Source organism: Oncorhynchus kisutch, linkage group LG18 (genome assembly GCF_002021735.2).
Source record: "Oncorhynchus kisutch isolate 150728-3 linkage group LG18, Okis_V2, whole genome shotgun sequence".
Classification (NCBI taxonomy): Eukaryota; Metazoa; Chordata; class Actinopteri; order Salmoniformes; family Salmonidae; genus Oncorhynchus; species Oncorhynchus kisutch.
This window is the reverse complement of record NC_034191.2, coordinates 5026866-5040071: the sequence shown is the minus strand read 5'-3', so window position 1 is coordinate 5040071 and position 13206 is coordinate 5026866. Positions and strand designations below refer to the sequence as shown.

The following is a 13206-nucleotide window of genomic DNA, read 5'->3' as shown; positions in this document are numbered from 1 at the left end:
CCAGGTTAATCAGTTCCTGGTCAGCAGGGGAACACATGTTGAGGCCAATAGGAAGCATCTTCTTCAGCGCCGCTACGATCAGAGATGTCTGCACCGAATAGCGGTCCCCCCTTCGCTTCTTCTTGGTACGCTCCACATCAGAACCTCCAGCCTATAGGAGGAGAGAGTGTGGTCAGACCGTACCATCTCTAGCCTATAGGAGGAGAGAGTTGGGTGAGACCATACCATCTCTAGCCTATAGGAGGAGAGAGTTGGGTCAGCCAATACCATCTCTGCCCACCCCTCTATGTCTCTAAGTCTGGTGTAGGTACTAGACAAGGTACATCAATATCCCCATTTCTGATTTATTTAGGTACGAGCCAAGGCTGCTCTCTATGCCCATGTTTACTGTAGGAAGGTACTAGACAAGGCTCCCCCATATCCCCATTTCTGTCTGATGTAGGTAGGTGCTCTCTATGCCCATGTTTACTGTAGGAAGGTACTAGACAAGGCTCCCCCAAATCCCCATTTCTGTCTGATGTAGGTAGGTGCCCTAAAAGGAAATACATTGCTTCACAAAAATGAAAGCTAACTACATTGCTGCTCTATGCTTTAATTATGAGTGGTTGAAGTTACAAACATTTTAAAAGGGGGTAGGGAATTTGGGAAATGTGATTGGACTGAATAAGGCTAAGGGAAGAAACAAAACAGCAACATGCTGGAAAGGAAAAAAAAGAGAAAAGCAGTCATTAACGTCAAACACAAAATCTACAAATACAGCAGTACTAGGGTTGCAAAATTCCAGCTTCCATGATTCCGGACTTCCTGCTAATTCTCTTCTCATTTTGGGAATCTTCCAAACAGAATTTTGGGAAAACCTGGGAATTTTGCAATCCTAAGCAATACTAAAACATATCATTTATGTTCTCACCACAGTGCAGCTTGTGCATGTAAGAAGCTGTTAGTGCTAACTATGCGTCTGTCCGCTGGAGAGCTGCTCTACCTAGTCAATGGAGAGCTGCTCTACCTAGTCAAGGGAGAGCTCCTCTATCTAGTCAAGGGAGAGCTGCTCTACCTAGTCAAGGGAGAGCTCCTCTATCTAGTCAATGGAGAGCTGCTCTACCTAGTCAATGGAGAGCTGCTCTACCTAGTCAATGGAGAGCTGCTCTACCTAGTCAATGGAGAGCTGCTCTACCTAGTCAATGGAGAGCTGCTCTACCTAGTCAAGGGAGAGCTGCTCTACCTAGTCAAGGGAGAGCTCCTCTACCTAGTCAAGGGAGAGCTCCTCTATCTAGTCAATGGGGAGCTACTCTACCTAGTCAATGGGGAGCTACTCTACCTAGTCAAGGGAGAGTTGCTCTATCTAGTCAATGCAGTCCTGTGTTAGTAGTGCAGTAGGGTTCTGCTAGGCCCAGCCCACCACTCCACACCAGGTATAGCAGCAGTGTTTGGGGTCAGCTCCATTACCCGTGATTTCTGACCTCTGACCAGATAACAGAGGCTCCTTCAGTAATGACCATGTGACAGCTGAGGAGAGGAGGTTAGCTCACACCAGGAAAAGGGATAGCAGGCCTTAAATATCCCTTACTGGTCGGCAAAAAAAAAAACTTAAACTATATAATGCCATATATCTATTCTTAATTTATTTGTACATTACTTAGACAACTTTGTGGTTCCCGAAACTCTGAAGTGGTACCAGGAAAAAACATTGTTAAGATTAGAATAGAAGTATATAACAGGGCTCTACTTTAGGTTTATTGAGGTATATAACAGGGCTCTACTTTAGGTTTATAGAGGTATATAACAGGGCTATAAACAAAAACAAACATCAACAAAACAAAAACAAACAAACAAAACAAAAAACAAACATCAACAACACAAAACAAACATCAACAACACAAAACAAACATCAACAACACAAAACAAACATCAACAACACAAAACAAACATCAACAACACAAAACAAACATCAACAACACAAAACAAACATCAACAAAGTAGAGTGAGCAACAACACTCCATCATCATTCGCCAATCAGGAACCATCCGAAGGGAAACTCATCCAAATCCTCAACCCGAGGTCAGCTCATGGGACTGGACTGCAGCAGTAGTTGATGTACTATAGTCAGTGCTGAGCCGAGTGTCATGAAACCCAAACACTTCAATCCACGGCAGAGAGCATCAAGCCTCTCCAGACCCCCCCCCCCCCCCCCCCGTCCTCACACACATCAGCTTCATTAAGACACACACTCATTTCACAGTAAAGCCTCGCTAGGAAGACCTTATACGAATGTCCATGTTTCAGTCTCTGCTGCAGAATGTGCTGGCTATAGACTAGAGGGATGTCATTGGTGTTGAACAGTAAGGGAGGGCTTAATGAGTGCTGTAATTGTGTGTGTGTGTGTGGGCTATACATGTGAAAGTCAGTGTTTATGTGTGTGAAGACTGTGTGTGTGTGTGTGTGGGCTATACATGTGAAAGTCAGTGTGTGTGTGTGTGTGTGTGTGTGTGTGTGTGTGTGTGTGTGTGTGTGTGTGTGTGTGTGTGTGTGTGTGTGTGTGTGTGTGTGTGTGTGTGTGTGTGTGTGTGTGTGTGTGTGTGTGTTTCTGCTCTATAGCCGTGCACTAGGAGGGCTTGATGAAGAACCTCTCCCCCACAGTCAGGGTGCCATGCGGTCAGGCCAGCACAGCGGTCACATTACGGTCAGCGTGCACAAACACAGTCTAACCTCTTCCCCGCCGGCCTAGTGGCCCCCCCCGCGTCCACAGAGACACACAGAGACAGAGAAAGAACAGAGTTAACATCCTACAGATCACCTCTGACCGCTTATCTCCTGACCTCAAGTATTCACAAAGCAGAGTGCTGATCTAGAATCAGGTCTAAATTCATTATAATCTGATCCTAGTTCAGACTGCTGAGCTCAAAACCTTTGAACTGTCGACACCCAGGTATCCTAACTCTGCCTCCTTCGGCCTCTCCAGACCAGGAAGTGGATATGATATAGAAGATATGTTATAGATGATTTCTTATGTCTTTCTTCTGTGGATGAAAACTACAGTGTCTTCACAATGTATTCATACCCCTTTCACTTATTCCACATTTTGTTTGTTACAGCCTGAATTCAAAATGGACTAAATATTTTTCTTTTTTTTCTCACTCATCTTATTTATTATTTAACCTTTATTTAACCAGGCAAGTCAGTTAATTAAGAATAAATTCTTATTTTCAATGACAGCCTAGGAACAGTGGGTTAACTGCACACAATACCCCATTAATTACATTTCTGCAAATGTATTGAAAATGAAAAACAGAAATATCTCATTTATATAAGTATTCAGACCCCTGAACTGTGATGATTTCTGGGTAAGTATCTAAGAGCTTCGCAAACATGCATTTTACAACATTTTAAATTATTCAAGACAAGTTGGTTGTTGATCATTGCTAGACAGCCATTTTCATGTCTTGTCATAGATTTTCAAGCTGATTTAAGTCAAAACTGTAACTCGGCCACTCAGGAACATTCACTGTCGTCTTGGCAAGCAACTCCAGTGTAGATTTGGCCTTGTGTTTTAGCTTATTTGTCCTGCTTAAAAGGTACATTTGTCTCCCAGTGTCTGTTGGAAAGCCGACTGATCCAGGTTTCAGCTAGGATTTTGCCTGTGCTTAGCTACATTTGTTTTATCCTAAAAAAAACTCCCTAGTCCTTGTTGATGACAAGCATACCCATAACATGATGCAGCCACCACCATGCTTGAAAATATAAAGACTGGTACTCAGTGATGTTTTGTATTGGATTTTCCCCAAACATGACACTTTGTATTCAGGACATAATTGTCCATATTGTTTTTTTGCCAGTTTTATTTATGTATTTTTTATTTTTTTACTTTAGTGCCTTATTGCAAACAGGATGCATGTTTTGGAATATTTTTATTCTGTACCGGCTTCCTTTTTTCATTCTGTCATTTAGGTTAGCATTATGGAGTAACTACAATGTTGTTGATCAATCCTCAGTCTTCTCCTATCACAGTCATCAAACTCCGTAACTGTTTTAAAGTCGACATCGTCCTCATGGTGAAATCCCTGTGCGGTTTCCTTCCTCTCCGGCAACTGAGTTAGGAAGGACGCCTGTATCTTTGTAGTGATTGGGTGTATTGATACACCATCCAAAGCATAGTTAATAACTTCACTATGCACAAAGGGATATTCAATGTCTGCTTTTTTCCCATTTACCAATAAACCAATAGGTGCCCTTTGTGAGGCATTGTAAAACCTCCCTTGTCTTTGTGATTGAATCTGTGTTTGAAATTCACTGTTCAACTGAGAGTCCTTACAGATAATTGTATGTGTGGGGTACAGAGATGAGGTAGTCATTCAACAATCATGTTAAACACTATTATTGTACACAGAAAGTCCATGGGACTTATTATGTGATTTGTTAATAAGCACATTTTTACTCCTGAACTTATTTAGGCTCCTCGTCATAACAAAGGGGTTGAATACTTATTGACATTTCTGCTTTACATGTTCAATTAACTTGTGAAACATTTCTAAAAACATAATTCCACTTTGACATTATGGGGTATTGTGTGTAGGCCAGTGAAACAATACCTCGATTTAATCCATTGTAAATTCAGCCTGTAACAACAACAACATGTGGAAAAAGTCAAGGGGTGTGAATACTTCCTGAAGGCACGGTATCTTTTGTCTTCTAACCAAGCAGGCCTTAGGACTACAGGCATTGGTATATTATGGACTGCAATGATTGTTTACATTAATAAAATAAACCATAGTAGATTATATATAAATGATTGTTTACATTAATAAAATAAAACCAGATTATATATAAATAGTAATTTGTTATGAACCGTTGATACTCTTTTTACTCATGGTGGATTCAGCCTCACCTTGCTCATCTTACTCTTGCTGTCAGCGGTCAGGAAAGACATGTTGTTGATCTCATTCATTACCACAAAGTTCTGCTCCTCACGCTTGAAGTTCTGAAAATGCAGGAAAGGAGAAAAGGGAATGAATAAGGGAGAAAAGGGCGAGAAACAGAGAGAAAGGGAGAGAAACAGAGAGAAAGGGAGAGAAAGGGAGAGAAACAGAGAGAAAGGGAGAGAAAGGGAGAGAAAGGGAGAGAAACAGAGAGAAAGGGAGAGAAAGGGAGAGAAACAGAGAGAAAGGGAGAGAAACAGAGAGAAAGGGAGAGGAAAGGGAGAGAAACAGAGAGAAAGGGAGAGAAAGGGAGAGAAACAGAGTGAAAGGGAGAGAAAGGGAGAGAAACAGAGAGAAAGGGAGAGAAAGGGAGAGAAACAGAGAGAAAGGGAGAGAAACAGAGAGAAAGGGAGAGAAACAGAGTGAAAGGGAGAGAAAGGGAGAGAAACAGAGAGAAAGGGAGAGAAAGGGAGAGAAAGTGAGAGAAAGGGAGAGAAAGGGAGAGAAACAGAGAGAAAGGGAGAGAAACAGAGAGAAAGGGAGAGAAAGGGAGAGAAACAGAGTGAAAGGGAGAGAAAGGGAGAGAAACAGAGAGAAATGACCCACCTCCAAAACAAATGGCAACAATAATCATTCCTTGCTATGTGTAGTAGTCACTACAAGACAACTAGTACAATGCTCTAATCATGTATTCCTGTAGGATAACATTTCAGAATAAATCAGGAGGACAACTGGACCCCTTGAGAACCAGTACCAATACCACAGTCAGTCCAGCAACACTCAGTAAGAGGATTAGTAACCTCACAAAAGAGATTAAATGTAATTTTAGCTTCTAAAGTGAGAGATTTGGGTTTTCATAAAGCTAGGGCTCTGATCAATCAGTCGCCCGCCCCTGTGATGGGACATAACACTTTTAAAACACGCCCTCCTCTCCCTCCCTATATAAAGCATTGACAACAATGTAACCTCCTGTTCCAAGTACGTGAGGTCTGCAACCTCTGCGTTAAAAGGACTAACATGTCAACTACAGAACTAAGCCAACCTCAGCGTGAGCTTTGGTTGCGAATGGTATGAACTTTGAACACTTATTCACTACAGAAGTGATACCTCCTAGTCGTTGAGTTAGCAACAGCAGCTGCAAACGCAGGCTAGGAAAGAACAGACAGAGTATCCCATCTATCACACAATGACGTTACTACAACGTATCTAATTGACCACCAGAGACATTCTTCAAAGGACAAAGGACTCGGTTTGGCAACATGGCCTTCCATCTACCACCAACCTACTGAAGTGCAGCTCAGAGTAAATATGTATTGCATTTTCCTTTTTCCAAATGGGCGGTAATTTAGAATGCATAAGATACTGTATTTACGATAGCACAGCTTCTCCCTTTGTTCCTCATTCTTCCAGCTCTTTCACTCAAACCCAGCCCCTTTTCTTTTGTGTAACCAGCTGTCATATCTGTTCCGCCCGCTAGGGACGTTTTCCTTTATGATGTAATTTGTAATGAAGGTATGATTCATTCTTTGTATATATAATTCTGTGTGATTAGTTAGGTATTTAGTAAATAAATAATTACATCCAATTTTGTATTGCTGATTCAACTTGTTAGCCAGGGTTCGTGAAGATAACCAAGAATTTACAACTTTCAGATGAGACTGAATTAAGGTGACAATTAATATTGACTGCTATTGATGTAAAATATGACTAGGTCTTAAAGAGTTTATTCAGAAGATAACAGCTCTATAAATATTATTTAGTGGTGCCCCGACTGTCTAGTTAATTACATTTACATGATTAGCTCAATCAGGTAATATTAATTACGGAGAAAGGATTTTATAGAATAGCATGTCATATCACTTAATCCGGCACACGACACTGCCTATACCATAACCCCTCCGCAACCATGGGGCACTCTGTTCACAACATTGACATCAGCAAACCGCTCGCCCACACGACACAATACACACGGTCTGCAGTTGTGAGGCCGGCATTCTCTAATTCTCTAAAACGACGTTGGAGGCGGCTTATGGTAGAGAAATTAACAATAAATTATCTGGCAACAGCTCTGGTGGACATTCCTGCAGTCAGCATACCAATTGCACGCTCCCTCAAAACTTGAGGTATCTGTGTTGTATAGACAAAACTGCACATTTTAGAGAGGCCTTTAATTGTCCCTCAGCACAAGGTGCACCTGTGCAATAAGCATGCTGTTTAATCAGCTTCTTGATATGCCACACCTGTCAGGTGGATGGATTTTCTTGGCAAAGGAGAAATGGGTGGGTGTGGGTGTCTGTGTGTTAAAGGAGGTAGGGGCACACTCACATGAGACTTGGACCAGAAGATGAACACCTCTCCAACCATCCTGAAGAGTTCCTCAGCATCTGGGTCTGGACAGGTCAACCATCGAGCCCTGGAACAACAAGAAAAGGGTCAGGTGTATTTTGTGTGTGTTTGCATGTGTGCGTGCGTGATTGTGTGTGCTCGTGTTGGTTTATGACTCCACAGTACCTGTTGTTATCCACATATCTGATCAGTAGAGGGTACAGAGCGTAGAGGTCTCTGCAGAGAACAGCAAACTCATCCCTAATGGTTCCTTCCTCACTGTCCACCTCAGACTTCCCCTCCAGTCTCAGCTGCTCCTCCTCAGCCACTACCTTCCCACTACGTTTCTTCAGTTTCTCCATGGTCGGGATGAAATGAGACTTCAACATCTCAGGCTTGGCCCTGCTAACGATGGGCTGGGCAAACACTGGACAAGTACAGGACAGGCAGGACACACAGGGCCCATTGTTGAAAGTTCGTTACTCAATGTCCATAGAAAAGCAAGGTTAGCAACAATTGATCTCTGAACACATAACCATGAACTGAAAACGACATCATTTTCTAAAACAAAACATCTCCCCACCAACCAGCCAGTCATCTCCCTCTCCTCCCCCCACCAACCAGCCAGTCATCTCCCTCTCCTCCCCCCACCAACCAGCCAGTCATCCCCCCCCCCCACCAACCAGCCAGTCATCTCCCTCTCCTCCCCCCACCAACCAGCCAGTCATCTCCCTCTCCTCCCCCCACCAACCAGCCAGTCACCCCCCCCCACCAACCAGCCAGTCATCTCCCTCTCCTCCCCCCACCAACCAGCCAGTCATCTCCCTCTCCTCCCCCCACCAACCTGCCAGGCGTTTCATCCAGGAGGCTTCGTCTATCCCCAGATTATTCACCACTATCTTCATGATGTTGCCCAGCAACTGGTTGAGTTGTTCTGAGGTGACGTCAGTACAGAGCTGACCGTCCAGGTCGGGGTAGTTCTCCAGACCTCTTTCCCACCAACGGGGAAGGTAGTTACACAGCATGGGCAGGGTGATCTCGATAACGTGGGGCATCTCAGTGTAGCGAGCCCCTGACTCTGCCAGGTCACCGATCTCCTTCATCAGGACATCTAGCTCTGGGATGTCCGTACACAGCTCCTCTACTTGGTTGGGCAGGCCCAGGACTGGCAGGGGTAGAGAGATGAGAGGAGGGGGGGGGGGGGTGGGACAGGGAGGAGAAGGAGGACAGGAAGGACAGAGAATAAACATATTGTGTCATTAATGCTCTGGGATGTCAGTGCCAAGCTCCTCTACGTGCTGGGGGAGGGAGGAAAAATATTGTGTCATTTCTACACTTACAGAGAGAGAGAGAAGAGAAGAGAAGAGAAGAGAGGAGAGGAGAAGAGAAGAGAGGAGAGGAGAGGAGAGGAGAGGAGAGGAGAGGAGAGGAGAGGAGAGGAGAGGAGAGGAGAGGAGAGGAGAGGAGAGGAGAGGAGAGGAGAGGAGAGGAGAGGAGAGGAGAGGAGAGGAGAGGAGAGGAGAGGAGAGGAGAGGAGAGGAGAGGAAAGAGAAAAAGATGAAAGTGAGAGAGACAAAGGGAGAGAGAGATCTGTTAGAGAGATAAAAGAGAGAGAGATCTGTTAGAGAGAAAAAAAGAGAGAGAGAGTGGTGAGAAATACAGAGAAGATATTTATAGATATAGAGATGTAGATAGAGAGACAGACATAGATAGATACAGATATAGATATAGACAGAAAGAGATATAGATATAATGACAGATATACAGTAGTTATAGAGACAGATATAGACAGAGACAGACATAGATAGAGACAGACATATACAGTGCCTTGCGAAAGTATTCGGCCCCCTTGAACTTTGCGACCTTTTGCCACATTTCAGGCTTCAAACATAAAGATATAAAACTGTATTTTTTTGTGAAGAATCAACAACAAGTGGGACACAATCATGAAGTGGAACAACATTTATTGGATATTTCAAACTTTTTTAACAAATCAAAAACGGAAAAATTGGGCGTGCAAAATTATTCAGCCCCTTTACTTTCAGTGCAGCAAACTCTCTCCAGAAGTTCAGTGAGGATCTCTGAATGATCCAATGTTGACCTAAATGACTAATGATGATAAATACAATCCACCTGTGTGTAATCAAGTCTCCGTATAAATGCACCTGCACTGTGATAGTCTCAGAGGTCCGTTAAAAGCGCAGAGAGCATCATGAAGAACAAGGAACACACCAGGCAGGTCCGAGATACTGTTGTGAAGAAGTTTAAAGCCGGATTTGGATACAAAAAGATTTCCCAAGCTTTAAACATCCCAAGGAGCACTGTGCAAGAGATAATATTAAAATGGAAGGAGTATCAGACCACTGCAAATCTACCAAGACCTGGCTGTCCCTCTAAACTTTCAGCTCATACAAGGAGAAGACTGATCAGAGATGCAGCCAAGAGGCCCATGATCACTCTGGATGAACTGCAGAGATCTACAGCTGAGGTGGGAGACTCTGTCCATAGGACAACAATCAGTCGTATATTGCACAAATCTGGCCTTTATGGAAGAGTGGCAAGAAGAAAGCCATTTCTTAAAGATATCCATAAAAAGTGTTGTTTAAGGTTTGCCACAAGCCACCTGGGAGACACACCAAACATGTGGAAGAAGATGCTCTGGTCAGATGAAACCAAAATTGAACTTTTTGGCAACAATGCAAAATGTTATGTTTGGCGTAAAAGCAACACAGCTCATCACCCTGAACACACCATCCCCACTGTCAAACCTGGTGGTGGCAGCATCATGGTTTGGGCCTGCTTTTCTTCAGCAGGGACAGGGAAGATGGTTAAAATTGATGGGAAGATGGATGGAGCCAAATACAGGACCATTCTGGAAGAAAACCTGATGGAGTCTGCAAAAGACCTGAGACTGGGACGGAGATTTGTCTTCCAACAAGACAATGATCCAAAACATAAAGCAAAATCTACAATGGAATGGTTCAAAAATAAACATATCCAGGTGTTAGAATGGCCAAGTCAAAGTCCAGACCTGAATCCAATCGAGAATCTGTGGAAAGAACTGAAAACTGCTGTTCACAAATGCTCTCCATCCAACCTCACTGAGCTCGAGCTGTTTTGCAAGGAGGAATGGGAAAAAATTTCAGTCCCTCGATGTGCAAAACTGATAGAGACATACCCCAAGCGACTTACAGCTGTAATCGCAGCAAAAGGTGGCGCTACAAAGTATTAACTTAAGGGGGCTGAATAATTTTGCACACCCAATTTTTCTGTTTTTGATTTGTTAAAAAAGTTTGAAAAATCCAATAAATGTCGTTCTACTTCATGATTGTGTCCCACTTGTTGTTGATTCTTCACAAAAAAATACAGTTTTATATCTTTATGTTTGAAGCCTGAAATGTGGCAAAAGGTCACAAAGTTCAAGGGGGCCGAATACTTTCGCAAGGCACTGTATATAGACAGAGACAGACATAGCGTAGAGGTCTCTGCAGAGAACAGCAAACTCATCCCTAATGGTTCCTTCCTCACTGTCCACCTCAGACAGATATATATATATATATATAGATAGAAACATATATATATATATATATATATATATATATATATATATATATATATATATATATATAAAGACAAATGTAGATAGAGAAACCTACATTTGAAGTCGGAAGTTTACATATACTTGAGCCAAATACATTGAAACTCAGTTTTTCCACAATTCCTGACATTTAATCCTAGTAAAAATTCCCTGTTTTAGGTCAGTTAGGATCACCACTTTATTTTAAGAATGTGAAATGTCTGAATAATATTAGAGAGAATGATTTATTTCAGCCTTTATTTCTTTCATTCCCAGTGGGTCAGAAGTTTACACACACAATTAGTATTTGGTAGCATTGCCTTTAAATTGTTTAACTTGTTTCGGGTAGCCTTCCATAAGCTTCCCACAACAAATTGGGTGCATTTTGGCCCATTCCTCTTCACAAAGCTGGTGTAACTGAGTCAGGTTTGTAGGCCTCCTTGCTCGCACACGCTTTTTCAGTTCTGCCCACACATTCTCTATAGGATTGAGGTCAGGGCTTTGTGATGGCCACTCCAATATCTTGACTTTGTTGTCCTTAAGCCATTTTGCCACATCTTTGGAAGTATGCATGGGGTCATTGTCCATTTGGAAGAACAATCTTCAATATGTCCATATCATTTTCCTGCCTCATGACGCCATCTATTTTGTGAAGTGCACCAGTCCCTTCTGTAGTAAAGCACCCCCACACCATGATGCTGCCACCCCTGTGCTTCGTGGTTGGGATGGTGTTCTTCGGCTTGCAATCCTCCCCCCTTTTTCCTCCAAACATAACGATGGCCAAACAGTTCTATTTTTGTTTCATCAGACCAGAGGACATTTCTACAAAAAGTACGATCTTTGTCCCAATGTGCAGTTGCAAACCGTAGTCTGACTGTTTTATGGTGGTTTTAGAGCAGTGGCTTCTTCCTTGCTGAGCGTCCTTTCAGTTTATGTCGATATAGGACTCGTTTTACTGTGGATATAGATACTTTTGTACCTGTTTCCTCCAGCATCTTCACAAGGGCCTTTGCTGTTGTTCTGGGATTGATTTGCACTTTTTGCACCAAAGTACGTTCATCTCTAAAGACAGAACGTGTCTACTTCCTGAGCAGTATGACGGCTGCGTGGTCCCATGGTGTTTATACTTGCGTACTATTGTTTGTCCAGATGAACGTAGTACCTTCAGGCGTTTGGAAATTGCTCCCAAGGATGAACCAGACTTGTGGATGTCTACAATTTATTTTCTGAAGTCTTGGCTGATTTATTTAGATTTTCCCATGATGTCAAGCAAAGAGGCACTGAGTTTAAAGAAAGGCATTGAAATACATCCACAGGTACACCTCCAATTGATTAAAATTATGTCAATTAGCCTATCAGAAGCTTCTAAAGCCATGACATAATTTTCTGGAATATTCCAAGCTTTTTAAAGGCACAGTCAACTTAGCGTATGTAAACTTCTGACCCACTGGAATTGTGATACAGTGAATTATAAGTGAAATAATCTGTCTTGTGTCATGCACAAAGTAGATGTCCTAACCGACTTGCCAAAACTATAGTTTGTTAACAAGAAATTTGTGGAATGGTTGAAAAACAAGTTTTAATGACTCCAACCTGAGTGTATGTAAACTTCCGACTTCAACTGTAGTTAGATAGAGAGACAGACATAGATAGAGAGACAGATATAGATAGAGAGACAGATATAGAGAGAGAGACAGAAATATATACATAGATAGACAGATATAGAGAGACAGATATAGATAGAGAGACAGATATAGATAGAGAGACAGATATAGATAGAGAGATATAGAGAGACAGATATAGATAGAGAGACAGATATAGAGAGACAGATATAGATAGAGAGACAGATATAGATAGAGAGACAGATATAGAGAGAGAGATATAGATAGAGAGATATAGATAGAGAGATATAGAGAGACAGATATAGATAGAGAGACAGATATAGAGAGACAGATATAGATAGAGAGACAGATATAGATAGAGAGACAGATATAGAGAGAGAGATATAGATAGAGAGATATAGAGAGACAGATATAGATAGAGAGACAGATATAGATAGAGAGATATAGAGAGACAGATATAGATAGAGAGACAGATATAGATAGAGAGATATAGAGAGACAGATATAGAGAGACAGATATAGAGAGACAGATATAGATAGAGAGACAGATATAGAGAGAGAGATAGATAGAGAGAGAGACAGATATAGAGAGAGAGATATAGATAGATAGAGAGACAGATATAGAGAGAGAGATATAGATAGATAGAGAGACAGATATAGATAGAGAGACAGATATAGAGAGAGAGATATAGATAGAGAGAGAGACAGATATAGAGTGAGAGACAGAAATATATACATAGATAGAGAGACAGATATAGATAGAGAGACAG

The 13206-nt window shown here is 42.1% G+C and overlaps 1 protein-coding gene across 1 annotated transcript in view; it reads right to left on the bottom strand.

Moving 5' to 3' along the window:
* Positions 1–13206, bottom strand: part of ryr1b (ryanodine receptor 1b (skeletal)) — a 151516-nt gene that overhangs the window by 288 nt on the left and 138022 nt on the right. Inside the window, exons 66-71 of the mRNA XM_031795344.1 lie at positions 8083–8403; positions 7425–7665; positions 7239–7326; positions 4883–4975; positions 2707–2721; positions 1–151 (exon numbers count right to left, since the gene is read on the bottom strand). The exon at positions 1–151 is cut by the window's left edge and continues 20 nt beyond it. Of these exons, the coding sequence (XP_031651204.1) occupies positions 1–151; positions 2707–2721; positions 4883–4975; positions 7239–7326; positions 7425–7665; positions 8083–8403 (909 nt within the window). The remainder of the gene's footprint in view (positions 152–2706; positions 2722–4882; positions 4976–7238; positions 7327–7424; positions 7666–8082; positions 8404–13206) is intronic.